This window comes from Malus domestica, chromosome 07 (genome assembly GCF_042453785.1).
Source record: "Malus domestica chromosome 07, GDT2T_hap1".
Lineage (NCBI taxonomy): Eukaryota > Viridiplantae > Streptophyta > Magnoliopsida > Rosales > Rosaceae > Malus > Malus domestica.
Genome location: NC_091667.1, coordinates 27,849,292 through 27,866,276, shown reverse-complemented (window position 1 = coordinate 27,866,276; position 16,985 = coordinate 27,849,292). Strand labels below are relative to the sequence as shown.

The following is a 16,985-nucleotide window of genomic DNA, read 5'->3' as shown; positions in this document are numbered from 1 at the left end:
CCTATCCGAGAATCAGCCAGCCACCCGATCCTCCGTCCACTGCAGATCATCCCCTCCATATGCGCCACCTGCACATAGCCATCGACAAGAGACAGTCGGCGAGAGAGAAGCCAACAATAAGAAAGAAGCTCTGGGAAATTCCCAAGCAACACTGCCGAAAATGGCAAACAACAAGGAGAACGTGGTGGTGTGGGAGACACCTGAGCCGGATACAACACCAGAACTCTACACATGAACTCACCAAAAAACATGGATGAACAACGAAGCAAGGAAGGGCCATGAAAAAAGATACCCACGGAGGTTGAAGAATTGGGAAAGCCATAGAGGAAAATTGGAAGATCCATCAGCAGATGGAGGGGGAGAAGAAAGAAAAAAACAAAAACAAAAAGCCACCCACCGATTCTAGCCACAGCTAGAATCGGCTGCAGCAAACAGAAGCTCGAACAGGATCACTCACACAAGAAGGTGAGAAGCACCCTCAAACAGAGGGAAGAACTCTCAGAGGAAGAGAGAGTTTTTTTTACTCACGAGTTATCTTAGCACTCCCTTTTCATTCTAATTGCAACGTTCATGCATGTATGAATTTCTTTGGAACCATTTGGATCACGTGAAAGCCCGTTCCAAAAGGCAAAACAAAGAGATAGAAAAAGAACAAATGTTTCCGTCTCACGTGCCATAAGTCAACTCCAAAATCTGTACATAGAGGAGTTAGATTCTCTCCTCTTTTTTTTTCTCCTATTTGAACAGTCACGGTTAAATCACGTGTCAACATCTTATAGACAAAATAGAGAATATAAGAGAAGGGGATGGAAGAGGAGAGGAAAGAATCCTAGTTCATTTGAGAGGGTGGGGGGGGGACCTTTTTGGACTCGCAACATAAAGGATATCAATAAACTAAAGCAAAGATACACGAAATGATAGGAAAATATTTTGAGGATCACTAAAATATGAAGTAATTCAAGGACGTGACTGCAAAGGCATAACGTTATAGTGAAAGCAATCATTCTTACTTACCCGCCAATTACAGTTTGAAACGTATAAACAAAAGTTCAGGTTTGCATTTTTAATGAGTTATTTCAACAACTGTTCAACTGTTATCGGCCACGAGCCAATCAACAATCCAACATGATCGATATGTAGCCTCAACCTTATGGCCATATGCATGGAATCATTGAAGCTTTACTCACTCCCTGTTCGTTGGTGGCGCTCTTTTTTAGCCCACTCGAACTTGGTGCGTTCTATAATTTGAGTGAAATAATTTCCGCCCCTCACTCTCCTACTTCTCTTTATTGTGGATAGAAGAAAATGTGCGTGCAGAAATCACCACTTTGACTAAACGAGGTGTTACCGCAATTACTCAAGCTTCAATAATTTCATTTTTCTTTCATCAAATAAACTCGAAAATTTGGATCTTGAGAGCGAAAAAAGCAATAACATTTGAGAATATTTATTAATACAGAGAAACCCATATCCAGGTGCTGAAACAAAAAACAAAGAAGCATAATTATTTCCTCAAAAGACCCAGGCGTAAAATCGTACGGAAAATATTCGCTACCTTACAGATAAGAGATCTAAAAGTCACACCAGGTCCAACTCTTCAGTCTTCTAGGCACTCTTCTTCACCTCCGCAGACTTGATTATGTCAATGAACTCAGGCTGGAGAGAAAAACATAAATGTAAGAACACGAGGATAAGCAAACTTTTTTTTTACCAGGGATAAGCAAACTTTTTTTTACTAACGAAACTGGGAGAACACAATTAGTATGCATAACCTATGATCATTACCTTTAGAGAAGCTCCACCAACCAAAAATCCGTCGATATCAGGTTGACATGCGAGTTCTTTGCTGTTTGCACCGTTCACAGACCCTGAAAAAATTATTCGATTCAGCCAATTGTTGTGAAAGCAAACAGAGAAAGCTTAAGTGGATTCCTTATCTTTCCCATATGTACAAACACAAGACATGAAAAAAGAAGTGGACTCCTTAATTCAAACACAAGACATAATGAATTCTTCGCAAGAGAACAAATATATTTATGACTCAAAATGATTTTGGCAGATGATAGCCTCCATCCGTACAACAGATCATTCCTATCCTCTAGCCCCTTTCCAGTTTCGATCTTTCTCCAAAGTCCAGGTAAATTGTGTTTTAGTAAGCATCCAATCTTGTACTATAAGCAGAATTGAGACTTGAAAGGCCATACTCAAGGGTACAAGAATCATGTATACAAAATGTCATAATGCTTCATTATGGGGAGAGTTATACAACTTTTCAGAAAGTCAGCTGACTCTTTTATTAGTTCTATAGATATTATTTCTCTTGGAAGGGTGGGGTGCGGGGGAATACTCATAGTCAACATAAATATATTTTAGGTGCTTCAAAGTTGTAATTGAGAAAAGGATGGGATGTACAAGCAGATAAACAACAAAATGATGTGGTAAGGGTGTAAAGAGATACCTCCATAAATAATCCGGGTTGATGCAGCAACTTCAGAACTGACATTTGCTTGAAGCCATTTCCTCAATTCAGAATGCACCTGTTGTATGGAGAAACATTTGTGTGAAAAACAGACGGTGAAATATGTATACACTATACACACACACATGCACACACAAATGTATAACGCATGCATAATATCAGTATTGACACAGGAAGTCCCAACCGCAAAAGTGGGTTGGTGACAGTTTAGAAAGAATTGCTCATTCAAGCAGCGTTTAATTCAGTTTTATCAAACTTTAGAGATAAAGAAGCTTAGACAATCTCCTCAACTGTGCCCATTTTATTTTTAAACTTTTTACCAATAACATTTTTACCTTGCTCTAACGTACACAAACAACATCGAGTTCAAACTGAAGCTAATAAAAAAAACCACATCCAGATAATCAGATAAAGGCATCACTTACTTCTTGAGCCTGAGCTGGAGATGCAACTTTCCCAGTTCCAATGGCCCACACGGGCTCATAGGCCAAAACGATATTGGTCCAATCTTTCACTTTCTCTGCAATAGAAAGCATCATTTAAATGAGTACAGAAAGAAAATTAAGCAGTCTCACAACACACAACAAATTCTTCACACAAACAGTAGGCCAAGAAAACGTAGTTCTGATTGCATTATGCACCTGCAATTGCCTTGGTTTGTGCGGCTACAACCTCCACAGTAGTGCCAGCTTCTCGCTGCTCAAGGGTCTCACCGACACAAGCTATTACCTTCAAACCTTGAGAAAGTGCATACGCAACCTTGTCCGCAACAAACTGAAACGAAGCGTGTGATATATGAGAAACTGTTACGAAATAGCTCATTACAAATTGATTAGAAATACAGGCGAGGAGAATACCTCATTGGATTCACCCAAAATAAGTCTTCTTTCGGAATGACCCAGAATGACCCAAGGAACCTCGAGATTGACTAGCATCTCAGCACTGAACATACACAAAAAAATCAACTTTTAAGCTTACTTATACAGAGTTGAATGCAAATCGGGAAAAAAATATCAATAGACAAGACATATATGATGCACATTCGACACGCTTAAATGTATCTAACTCGTTAAATTCCGTCACATCCAGTTTAAAACGAACCACCTTCACAGATTGATGCTTTGTACTAATTGTATTCAATTTTTTCTCTTTCTAAATTATCAACATCTAAACACATCATTAAATCATTACAACTACACAATCAGTAACATACATTCTCAATTTTCAAAATTCACCAAATTAAAACCAGATGCCAATGCCACAACGAATCGAAATCTAGTAAATTATATACAAACACACCTAACTTCACCAGTGAAGGCACCACCCTTCTTGACCCAGCAGTTTTGTGCCGCGACATGGAAATCGGGCCTCAACAAACTCTTCACCACTGGAATAAACACATACGGTGGGCTAACCACAACCTCTGCAATCATAAAAACCCCAGAACAGATTAACACTTTGATAACCCGCACAGATCAGTAAATCTCATGAGCTGATTAAAGCAGAAAAACGCAAACAAATCAAATCCAAATCAGAAGTAAATAATCGGAGCAATCAACTCACCCACAACATCTTGCGATGGAACTTGTCCCTCATTCAGTATGTTGACGATCTTCTTCACCTCATCGAAGGTTCCGTTCTACACACATATTCACATTTCAGCTCAGATTAACTAAATCATCACTCGGTTCGATCGAAATCACAGCATAAAACAGATCGGAATAGAAAATTCAAGCATTTGTTTGGCTGATGAGAAAGTATCGTAAAATTGATCGATGGAAACTACGATAAATATCAGGAATCTGATTATTTTCCGTGACTTTCTTTGATTTTCTCAGCAACCAAACAGATTGAAAGAAAAGAACACAGGAGACGAATCACAAAACCCACGCATTTCCAGTTGCCGCCGACGAAGAACTTCCTGCCCATCTTTTCTCGATAATCTCGAAATCGCAGAGAGGATAGTGTAAAACTGTGTCTGTGAGCCTTTCGGATTTTTGGGGTCTGATTAACAGCGGATTTTTGGGGTAAATGTGGATACCAGTTGCTTGGGCCCACGTCATAGAGCGAAATTACGGTTTTGGTCTAGGAATTTGGAATATGCTTTGGCGCATTGATTGGCATATGTGGAACTATGAGGGGTATTTTCGTCTATCGGATGTGGTATTAAAAGTGACTGTTATGGCCCACGGGTTTTCTTTCCTGTGTGTCACAAGAAGTAGGTGGGTATTATCGGATTAGGTGGAGCCAAGGCGAGCTGAGTCCATGGAGTTCAGTGTGTACCGCATTCAGATGGGTACTGCTTAGACCTGGGGTATTTTGGACTCAACCCATTAACTTGATTCATATTAGTATTTGGATGAATATTTAACATGTCGGGTCGTTAATTGATGAATCTGTTAACAACTCGTTAAATAACGGGTCACTTTGGGTCAATCCGTTAGATCTGTTAGTTGAAGATGTTTTAGTAGTTTCAGTATAGTCTTAACAATAAAAAATAAATTATATGCAAAAAATAATAATAATTATTATTATTATTAATGGGTGAAAATGGTCGGGTTCGGATGACTCGTCAGCTTAACGGGTCATGTTCGGGTGACCCGTTAACTTAACGGGTCGGATTGAACCCGATCCAAACCCAATAAACCCGACCCGTTTACAGGTCTAGCACTGCCCACCCATCGAAATGCACGAGTCATTGTTGTTGGCCTTGTTCGCACATTGTGGTTGAAATTTAATTTAATTTTTGTTTTTGTATTTTGAATGAGGATCCTCTTTGTGAGGATTCCGGAGATTCTCGAATTGTCTATATTCATCGTATATCTTGCAGTTAGTTTAAAATGAAGAACATTTCCCACCAAATGATCAATCCAATAATACCACTCACAGGTAAATAGCGCAACAATTCTTCATGAATCACCGTTATTTGAATATGGAACATCATAACAACGAATATGAATGAAACAGTTATAGCTCCTATATGAACTACTAGGAAGATCATTGCGAAGAAGTCGAGACCTAACAAAAGAAGTGAACCCGTTCGTCAAGTACGGTTCATGTTTAATTTTAAATAAAAATATTTAAAATGGTTTCGATTTACTATAAATGAATCCTCATTATTGTATTTTGATGCGCATGAGAGCATCACTTTCTTAGAGGGACGTAAAAGTTTTTGAGCGCCCTTCTCTTACAAGTCGGTTTTTAGGAGTAAGTTATACTTATGAGCTCTTAAAAGTTGATAAGCTAGTATTAGAGCACGGTTTCACCACATAACTGTGCCCGTACTCTGTGAAAGATGCAACCTACGAGCTGAATTAGAATGGTCGATGTTATGCGTGTGCAATCGTCAATACAAGCAAACAAAGTGAAGTAGCCTCAAAGGAAAGGAAGAGCAATTGTGACATACACTGATACTCAATTTGACAATTAGTAATTCAATTGTTATTTTACTATGAAAGAGGTTACATAACAAATTTCATATCGATTATAGCATAAATGAAACAGTCGAACGATTGGATAAACAAAATTCATCGAGACAATATTAATATAGTAAACCAACGAGAATGTCTAATATAGAAACGTGGTGGAACTTTCGAATTCAATTGTCTCACACTGTAAAAATAGCATAATTTTAGCGGTTTTAGATCTCTCTGGCACACATACCTTACAAATCGATTTTGGTGGTTGACACAAAATCCTGAAATTTCTAATGTTGTCCTGACGACTATTTGCATGCGGGGTATTTTCTTTTAGGGCATGCCAATTGCGACAATGCGGCGTATGTAGTTACACCTAAGGTATTAAATATCGATGATATCGGAAATATCGGTAGTCTAAAAACACGAAAATTTCGATGAAAATATCGGGATATTATCGATATCGATAAAAATTGAATAAAAACTATGAAAATTGTAAGAAAAACTTGGAAATTTTTATTGAAATTTTGCAGAATGCTTATTTAGTCAATTATCTATTAGTTTATCACAAAAAATTAGAAGGAAATGCATTACATGATAGATATAATTGATTTAAGTTGATTATATAACGAGCTGGCAAACATTGTGAGTGTAGAAAATATGTAGTAATTAATGAAAGAAGTTTAAACACACTATAATCATTTATATATAATGAATTAGTACAATATTTTACACTTTATACATTGCATGGTAAGATATATGAGTGACTTAGCAAGGTATAAAATATCGATTATATCCGAAATATCGGTAGTCCAAAAACACGGAAATTTCGATGAAAATATCGAGATACTATGGATATTTTAGACCACACCTAACACTCTTACGTCATGCCTACTAGTGTTATATGCATGCGTGGTGTTTTATATTCCTCTGTTTTTATTTGACCATGTGTTTTGCGCATCGCAGTGCATCTTTGACATTTTGCGGAGCATGTCACCTTTTTTTATTTTTGTTTTTTTGTTTATTTTAGACAATAGATTTTGTTATATTAGATATTAGATTAATCATTGACGGAGTTTGAACCCACGATGTCATGCAATGCTCAACATATTTCCACCATTATAATAAAAGTTTACTTACTGTATCATCTAATCGTTTTGTTGGAAATAAGATATACTCTGTGAACTTTGAGATATACTCCTAGTTGGATATATTTATCAATATATTAAGTGTGACCAGTGATTTAAATATCGAAAATATCGGCGATGAGTTTTCGTCAAAATATCGCGATATTATCAATAATATCGCGATATTAGTTATAATATCGTGATATGACATCCAAAAATTCTTAAAATTTTCTGATGTCATCTACCTGTGGAACTGGAACATAAAGCATTTTGGGCAGTGAAGAAGCTTAATTTTGAGATGGACGCAGCGGGAGAACAGAGAGCTCTTCAATTGAACGAGATGGAAGAATTTCGGAATGATGCATATGAAAATGCTAAAATCTACAAGGAACGTACCAAAAAGTGGCATGATCAACATATTCTTCGTTGTGAGTTTTATATTGGCCAGCAAGTTCTTTTGTTTAATTCTCGGCTGAAACTTTTCCCTGGGAAGTTGCGAACACGATGGTCTGGTCCTTTTACAGTTGTTCAAGTTTTTCCATATGGAACAATTGAAATTCGTGATCATACAACGGATGCTACATTCAAAGTTAATGGACAGCGATTGAAGCCATATCTTGCTGCCAGTTTTGAGCGAAACACGAATGTTGTGACCCTTGCTTCTCCCAATTGATTGCAATGCCAAGTCGGGCTGAGGACTTTAAACTAAGCGCTTGTTAGGAGGCAACCCAACCAGGTGCATTCGTTCCTTTCTTTGTTTATTAGTTTTGCATTTTCTTCCTTTCTGTTCCATACTACTCATTGTGCATCTTTTTGTTGTGATTTTGCATTGAGGACAATGTTTAGTTTAGGTTTGGGGGGAGAGCCTAGTTTTTTTTTGTTAGTTTGGTTGATTCATTTGAATTTTTGTTTTTAAGGTCAACAGCTAAGGTTTTTATGTTCCAAGTTTAATAATATTGAATTCTTCACCCACATGATGATTTGAACATGTTTAGTTTGTCATTTCAAATGTGTTTGGAGCGGCTTTGTTGTTATGTGCCAAAGAAATTGAAAAATTGCACTTTGAGTTCATATTTTGGTCATAATCAACTTATCTGCCTAAATTAATTTTGGATGTTTTTCAAGTTAATTTGGTGATGCTAACATGTTTAGAATGGTTAATATGATGTGTTGGAATAGTTTTGGGACAAAAATTCGACCTACATTGTGAATTGGGAGGTTTAGAAGCTCAAAAAGTGAAAATAAACATGTAAATTTGCTGCATAATTTCTGCAGATTTTCTGTCATAAAAGAGCTTTAGTGACGATCTTCAAAGATTTTCTCTGTCACAAAAGGCTTGTTCATACTTTTAGCGACGGTTTCTGGGAATTATTTTTGTCACTAAAAGTCAATTTTGCTTATTTTTGCAGATTTTTATCCTATGATGAAGGCAACAATTTTGGCTCGGAATTCATTATTTTTAAAGCCATTCCATCTTCCATGATGCCCAAAAATATGTGTATTCTCTTCCTATTCTCTTACTTTCTTTCATGCTTATATTTATACATCCTTATGTGATGAATTGTTTTGTTAAAATTTTTAGGATGAGGTAGGAATTAAAATTTTGGGATTGGGTGTTAGAATTTGTTGGAAACAATAAGAGCTTGGAAGCATCAGTTGTTAAGGTTATCACTTTATTCTATTAATGGCGATGTATATGTCTTGCTAAGAATTCTTCCTTTGCTAAAGGGTTGCCTAGAAGGTTTTTGCATCACATTTTTTTTTACCATTCATTTTGCCATGTCTCAAGTACTTTGGTGGACAAACTGTCCATGTTTGGATGATGTGGAGAAATAGTGGAGACTACCCATGTGAGTTGTTGTGCCTAAGTTTTTCTTGAGAGGGTTAATTTGTTTCTACTCTTAAACACTTTCCAATTTCTTTCTTTAATTTTCATGATCTCATTAACATTATTTTGCATTGGGTACTAAAGAACTTTAATATATGTTGGGTATTCTTGCCATTGGGTTAGATGGAACTATAGAAACGAAGTTAAGCTATGCATGTTTTCCACCACTAAAAGGCCTATTCCCTACCCTTTTGTGTGCTCCATTAACCTCATTGAAGCCAAACATTTAGCCTTATCTTTCATTACTCACATAAATTCTTATCCACTCTACCCTATATTAGCCATACCATATAGCTTGAGATACCAAGGTGATATCAAAAGAAATCAAGGTTGAGTTCTACATCAAAGTAGTGGCGTGTACCGAGGTACCATGGTTCTTATTATTATTTCTTGTAGTTATTTCCAAAAAAAAAAAAAAAAAAAAAAAAAAAAAAAAAAGAGGAAAAGAGTCGAGAAAAAGAAGAGAAATTGTACCATTCATTATAACATGAGTCCTGGACGCCACAAATCATATATCAAGTTTCAAAGGGGTGCCAACCGAACTACATACGACAAGTCTTGGTGTTTCTCAAGTTTTTGTTTTTTTTTTTTGTTTTTTTTTTCTTTTCCATATCGTTTCTTTCTTAGCCCAAATACCTAACCTTACATTACACCCGTTTCAAAGACCTAACGGATTTATAGGGAAGTCTAGTTTATTTGGTGAAGGTTGATACCTATGTTCTTAGTATTCGATTCCTTTCATGAGATCTATTTTCAGAAATTGCTGTTTTTCAATGTTGATCATATGTGATAATATATTGATTCCTTTTGCATAAACTCATCACATATGCTTGTTAAGAGAGAAAGCCTAGGTTCTATGAGAAAATTGAGTGATATCTTGTGAGGCTTAGAGTCGAGGCGAATTTGTACACACGCCAAGTGTGGTTGTGTTTTAAGCCGGAGTGCTTGGGATGTTGGCTTCATACTTTCCATTGTGATGCATTGATTTATAAGGGCATAACCTTAGTTTTGGAAGTATGATTGGCATGCATTGGTTTTCATTAATTGATGGAAGTGATAACTGTAACACCTTTGCTTTTCAGTAAAACGTTTGTGGGTAGCGTAACTAGTAAACCCTCAGGAGACACAACTCCTCCGACTAGGGACACCTAGGGGTTTAAAGGCTTGTTGCACATGCTCAGTGCAATCGTTTCGCCAGCGAAAGTGGGCTTAATTAGGTTTTTGTTTTTAGTTAATGTTATTTGTTTTTCATTTTATGTTTTGCTCGAGGACTAGCAAAAGATAGGTTTGGGGGTATTTGTTAGGTTGATATAATAGGTATATTTTGTATCTCTTTTACCTATTAATTTAGTCATGGTTTGATATAAAACAGTTGGATTTGATGTATTTTGTGTGAATTTTATAGAAGTTATTTTTTCGGAGAAAACTGGATTTTTTAGAAGAATTACAAGGAAAGCACGAAAGAATAACGAAGTGGACTGATGCTATGTGAGAGTGGTGCTGGAATTTGGGCTTTATCAAATTAAGTCCAATTTGGGCTTCATAAAAACGGCATGTGGATTAGAGAACAAGAGGGATGGGATAGAAGAAAAAAAGAAAGAAAAAAAAGTCCAACCGGGGGATGTACGGAACCGACCCTTCTCTCCAATTGTTGGGGAGTAGATGAGAAGCAGCCGCAAATGGGGGATATAAGGAGATTCCAGCCTTCCAGTGGAAAAAAACGCTGGAGAGAAGGTGGCAGTTTTGGGGTTTATCGCATACGATTCCAGAATTGGGGTTTTGGGGTTTCTTTATGTTATCGAATTCATCCATGTTTGTGATTAGTTTAATCATGAACTAAGTCCTTTTGCTAGGATTAGGGTGTACTCTTATCATGAACATCTAATTCTTATTATTTCATATTGATCTCGGTTGTTTTCCATGTTGAGTAATTGTTATTGTGCTTTATCGTTATCAAATAACTGGCCATTATTTGTGTGAAGAACTAAATTGGGACTGACAGGTTGAGTTTAGTAGATTGCTTCTCATAACGATTACCATGAATTACATAATTGAGTAGACATACTGGTTATGATTTGTGTAGTATTGTGAAATTATCCATTTAGCGTAAAGGGATTCGATTATCTACTTCTGTGGCTAGACATAGCAATGGTAGATAGTTAGAAACACAGTTAGTATATTCTGAAAGGAAATATTGACGAATCAAGGGATAATTGCTAGCAACATGGGAAAAAATTGAGTTTAATATGAATAACGGGATTATATGGGATTGAGAATGAGGAACCTGATGTCCTAGTGCTTCAATATATTAATTTTTCATAATTCATTCACTTTTACTTCGTGTTTGTTCAATTGATATTTTCAATTTCGTTTGGGTTTTTGCATATTTGAATTTGTCATCGTTATCCATCTTTTATTTAAGTTTAGTTTGAAGTCAATCTCAATAGTAAATTTAGGTTAATCCGATCCTTGTTGGAAATAAGATATACACTGTGAACTTTGAGATATACTCCTAGTTGGATATATTTATCAATATATTAAGTGTGACCAGTGATTTAAATATCGAAAATATCGGCGATGAGTTTTCGTCAAAATATCGCGATATTAGTTATAATATCGCGATATGACATCCAAAAATTCTTAAAATTTTCTGAAAAGTCTCAATTTTGAGACTAAAGGGATTCGAACCCTCTCCCATTTGACTCCTTAACGCCTTAACCACCATATCACTTATGTTGTTGTGATAATATGCTACTATATTTATATATATTGTTTTGTTTTAAATTCTTTTTACAAATTTGCACATATTCCAAATTTTTTGTGGTATTATATTTTAAATTGTGTCAATTAATTACTTAGTCAATGGCATGTGGTTTTTAATTTTTCTATTTTTTATTTGGTCACTTACATGGTAGGGTTGGAAAAAATTCTCGAAAATCCCAAACCAAACCGAAAAAGTCCCAAACCCAAACCGAAAAATCCCAAACCAAAACCATCCTGAAGTTCGGGAATCCCATCCCAAAAAATACCGAAATTTTCGATATGGGATTGGTTTCCAAATCCCATTTGTTTGGTAATCCCGAAAAATAACGAAGTATTCGGTTTCCTATTGACTTTTAGGTTTTGGTTCTTGAAAACTGTTTGTACCATACTTGACCAATCCCGAAACTACCGAGCACCGGCCAACGCTATACTGTCAAGGACCCAGAAGAGTTCCCCTCCGACCAGGAGGCCAATCACTACTCGACACGTGTCAAGATTAGAAGCCAATCAGAGCGCAGCACGTGTCGACATCAAGAACCAATCATAACATGACACATGTCAATGTGACAAAGCTACAAGTTTTTCTATAAATAGGGGTCATTCCCCCACAATATTGCCTAATGCCATTTTGTGTTAAATCATTCACAAGAACTCACTAAATTGAGAGCTTGATCCTTTGTACTTGTGTAAGCCCTTCACTACTAATAAGAACTCCTCTACTCCGTGGACGTAGCCAATCTGGGTGAACCACGTACATCCTGTGTTTGCTTCTCTGTCTCTATTCATTTACGTACTTATCCTCACTAGTGACGGAAGCAACCAAGCGAAGGTCACAAAACCTGACACTTTCTGTTGTACCAAAGTCTTCGCTGATTTTGTGCATCAACATTTGGCGCCATCTGTGGGAAACGACACTTATTCCTACTCTCTTCAGCTGTGTCAAGCTGGTTTCTATCATTCGTACACTTTCTTTTAATCAGGCATCCCTCTCCAGCATGGGAAGCGAAGGAAGCCACAGCACACAGAATGACACCCCCCTTGCACATAGTGCGAAACAACGAAAGAAGGAAGGAAAACGAGTTCTTCTTCAAGCTAAAGTCGATGAGTTGGAAGCTCAGAACAACAAGATAGCAATGAGGAATGAGGTCCTCCAGGAGCAATATGAGAAGCTCTTCGAGACACTTCACGAAGCTAGGCAAGCTCAGACACGCGAGCTTGTTGCCCCCGTGGAAGTCAACCATCAACTGGGTGCCCTCCAACATGGAGGGTCACATGCATTCGACATAGATATCCCTGATAGGGAACAAATTACCCCTCGATTTGATAATCAACATGAGGCTTCTCTTAACCCAGTTGCTTCGACCCGAACCATGAGAAGCGGAGGGAGACACCTCTTTGCTGAAGGGGCAGAAGGATCGAAAGCCGTCTTTCGCGATTGTCGGGATTTCCTGAAGCAACGTCGAGAGAATTCCATCCATATAAGCTCAAAGATCAATGACCCAAGGATTTCTGAGAGACTCGGTCCCCTGCCACGGCCCGAGCCGGCCACCAACTTGGGGAAGGTGCAACAAGTCCTAGAGAGACATGAGGGTACAGGGGACTCAGAGGTGTTCCGACAGACATACCCTGGAAGCCAGTACAGCGAGTCCAGGGAAAAATCACATGCCCTTGATCAAACCTTCCTAATTCCAAGAGGAGATGGAGATTTACGAAAGAAAGCTCCAGTGGCACATAACTCCGCTCAGGACCTCCTTGTCCTACAACTTCTTGAGGAAGTAAACAAGTTGAAGGCTGAACGTCAGGCTGAAATACCTGACTGGAACCAACCCAGGCCTGGCCCTCTTACAAGGAGGATCATCAACACCCCCTTCAAGCAAAGACAAAGCAGAAGCTTGGCTTGCAACTTTATACTGGAAAAGAGGACCCGATTGAGCACCTTAACCTCTTTGAGTCCACCATGGCATACCGGATGCACACCGACGAAGAGCGATGTCTTCTCTTCCCCTCCACCCTCTCTGGCGGAGCTCTAAATTGGTATTGTCGTCTTACACCTGAGACGGTAGACTCATTTGAGGAATTGAGGAAACTATTTGTTTCCCAACACATTTTCCAAACCGATCGCTTGCACTCTGCAGATGACCTGTACACTATCCGCCAGAGGCCAGACGAGTCATTACGTATGTATGCTGGCCGCTTCAGCCATGAATACTCCCGGTGTGCCGAGGCAGACGACAAGACTGCCCTCAAAGCCTTCACGGCAGGCCTACGTGATTGTTTCTTTAAATACATGATCAATGCCAATACTTGGAAGACTTACTCTGAGGTGATGGCGCAGGCTTATAACCATGCCTCCGCCGAGGCAAAGACATATCAGGAGAAACCCCCTCACCCAACGCCATGGAGGAAGAACTAGCAATAGCTAAAGTTTGACGGTTGGGAAGATCATCCAATGTTTCTCTAGTACAGGACTCTAACAAAGACCCTGAAGACTCCGACATTGCAGACTCAGACTTAGAGCTAAAGCTAGAAGAGCCCTCATCACTAGAACTTCCAGGCTCTGACATCTACAATAAGAAGAAACAAATTCTATCACTACATGCATGATCAAAACATAAGGAAGTTCCTATATTACCCACATGAAGATGGTGCAAAGCGATGCCGGAACCCTTCTCAATCAGAAAGCAATCCGTCTTCCACAGTCGCTACAAAACAAGCAAATGAAGACCGTGTCAAGCGCCAAAAAAAAAAAAAAAAAAAAAACAGCTTCATCCAAAAAGCTTCACCCGAAAAGCTTCACCTCCAAAACTTCACCCAAAAAGCTTCATCCAAAAAGTTTCATCCAAAAAGCTTCACCTAAAAAAGCTTCACCCAAAAAAAAAACTTCACCTCCAAAAAGCTTCACCCAAACAGCTTCACCTAAAAAAGCTTTATCTACAAAGCTTCACCATCAAAGCTTCACCCAAAAAGCTTCACCTAAAAAAGCTTCACCCAAAAAAAAAAAAAAAAAAAAAACTTCACCTCCAAAAAGCTTCACCCAAACAGCTTCACCTAAAAAAGCTTCACCCACAAAGCTTCACCTAAAAAGCTTCACCCACAAAGCTTCACCTAAAAAGCTTCACCCACAAAGCTTCACCAAAAAAACTTCACCCGAAAAGCTTCACTTAAAAAAGCTTCACCTACACAGCTTCACCTAAAAAAGCTTCACCTAGAAAGCTCCCTCTACATACTTTCACCATCAAAGCTTCACCATCAAAGCTTCACCTAGAAAGCTTCATCTACAAAGCTTCATTTACAAAGCTTCACCATCAAAGCTTCACCTAGAAAGCTTCAACACCAAAGCTTCACCTACAAAGCTTCAACACAAAACCTTGTTCCAAATAAACAAATTTTGTTCACAAAACCCAAGATGCCCTTGAACTTGTACAAAAACACTTGGGTAAACATAAACATTTTTTGTTTTACACCCACAAGGGCCCAAAATTTTCCTTCTTATTTATTCACTTATATATGTTCCCAAACATATTATAATAGATCCAACAACAAGCCAAAGTCCCAAGTTTCATAATGGACAAAAGTACAAGCAATTCATCAATAATGAAGGTGCTACAAAAATTGGAATCTGCCCCAAAATAGAAATCCAACCCAAGAGACTTTTTCTCTCTCTCCCTCTTCCGCCTCCTTTCATCTATCAAATTTCTGCAACCTCTGCTCTTCTCCAATGGAGCTGAATTTTGGACACCCTATAGTTCTTGAGCATATGAACAACTTTCAAGAAGGAACCATTTCTGTTTGAGCGACGGAAATTAAAGTGTTGAAGCTCCAAACATGACAGTCGGATTCTTGCAGATTTCGAAGCTGCTGTGATGTTTCGAAGATCTGGAAATATTTAACCATTAGTTCATTCTGAATTTTTGATATGTTATGAAAGAGACGATGAGGAACAACTTCAATGAAGAAAGCATGCTGATCTGAGCAAGAGAAAATAGAGTTTCAAAGCTCACAACAAATCTGACGGGTTGACAGAAAAATAATAACCAGTCATTCATCATACCTGGATTTCTGGAGTTATACTGCTCCGAGGGATCTCAAATTTGGATATGTTGTAGTTCACAAGCTGAGGAACAACTTCAATGAAGAAAGCATGCTGATCTGAGCAAGAGAAAATAGAGTTTCAAAGCTCACAACAAATCTGACGGGTTGACAGAAAAATAATAACCAGTCATTCATCATACCTGAATTTCTTGAGTTATATAGCTCCGAGGGATCTCAAATTTGGATATGTTGTAGTTCACAAGCTGAGGAACAACTTCAATGAAGAAAGCATGCTGATCTGAGCAAGAGAAAATAGAGTTTCAAAGCTCACAACAAATCTGACGGGTTGACAGACAAATGATAAACAGTCACTCATCATACCTAGATTTCTGGAGTTATACTGCTCCGAGGGACCTCAAATTTGGATATATTGTAGTTCACAAGTTAAGGAACAACTTCGATGAAGAAAGTATGTTGATCTGAACAAGAGAAAATGGAGTTTCGAAGCTCACAACAAGTCTGACAGGTTGACAGAAAAATGATGAACAGTCACTCATCATACCTGAATTTCTGGATTTGTACTGCTCCGATGGATCTCAAATTTGGATATGTTGTAGCTGACAAGGTGAGGAACAACTTCGATGAAGAAAGTATGTTGAGATGAACAAGAAACAATGGAGTTTAGAAGCTCACAACAAGTCTGACGGGTTAACAGAAAATTGATGAACAGTTACTCATCATACCTGAATTTCTGGAGTTGTACTACTCCGATGGATCTCAAATTTGGAGATGTTGTAGTTCACAAGATAAGGAACAACTTTCATGAAGACGACTTTGCGATCTGAGCTATAGAGAATGGTGTTATCTTGCATCCACTCAGGCTGATTAGTGGAAACGAAAAGCAATTCCACCAAAGAAAAGATGAAAAAGAGAGAAAAGCTACTAATTGCACTTAATCTTGTCTAGTCAATAGCATGCAGCATCAAACACACAAAAGTTGGAAATATTTTTAGATAAGGCATATGCGAATGTGTGACATCGAAACAAGGATTCGTTACTTTGACAAATTAGTAACAAGCGAGACACCTCATTCGGCAACTCTCTTCGCCTGAAGACTTGGGGGACTCCCACCATATGCTACTGCACCTTAATACTCGGCAGTCTCACAACCACTCAGTGACTTGGATTTTTCAAGTCTCCAACCGAGAAGTTTTCCTCACTCGGGAAATTAAGGGAACACTACCTCAAACTACATGCTTCACTCACAAAGCTTCAACAAT

At 38.1% G+C, this 16,985-nt stretch overlaps 1 protein-coding gene and 1 long non-coding RNA gene across 4 annotated transcripts; both read right to left on the bottom strand.

Moving 5' to 3' along the window:
* Positions 1 to 1,363: 1,363 nt before the first annotated feature.
* LOC103435138 (triosephosphate isomerase, cytosolic-like) lies at positions 1,364 to 4,556 on the bottom strand. Its single transcript, XM_008373530.4, has 9 exons — positions 4,370 to 4,556; positions 4,043 to 4,118; positions 3,779 to 3,902; positions 3,337 to 3,421; positions 3,121 to 3,253; positions 2,905 to 2,999; positions 2,459 to 2,537; positions 1,786 to 1,868; positions 1,364 to 1,656 (listed from the first exon to the last, which is right to left on the bottom strand). The coding sequence occupies exons 1-9, from the start codon at positions 4,406 to 4,408 to the stop codon at positions 1,606 to 1,608; spliced, it is 765 nt and encodes a 254-aa protein (XP_008371752.1). The 5' UTR covers positions 4,409 to 4,556; the 3' UTR covers positions 1,364 to 1,605.
* A 10,588-nt stretch (positions 4,557 to 15,144) lies between these two features.
* LOC139197447 (uncharacterized) lies at positions 15,145 to 16,611 on the bottom strand. 3 transcript variants are annotated; one of them, XR_011582879.1, is made up of 6 exons: positions 16,449 to 16,611; positions 16,268 to 16,322; positions 16,087 to 16,184; positions 15,906 to 16,003; positions 15,725 to 15,822; positions 15,145 to 15,549 (listed from the first exon to the last, which is right to left on the bottom strand). It is a non-coding gene; the product is annotated as an uncharacterized lncRNA (long non-coding RNA). The 3 variants fall into 3 exon arrangements; XR_011582878.1 differs by lacking the exon at positions 16,268 to 16,322 and having other exon boundaries at positions 16,449 to 16,592; XR_011582880.1 differs by lacking the exon at positions 16,268 to 16,322 and having other exon boundaries at positions 15,906 to 15,998; positions 16,449 to 16,527.
* Between the last annotated feature and the right edge of the window lie 374 nt (positions 16,612 to 16,985).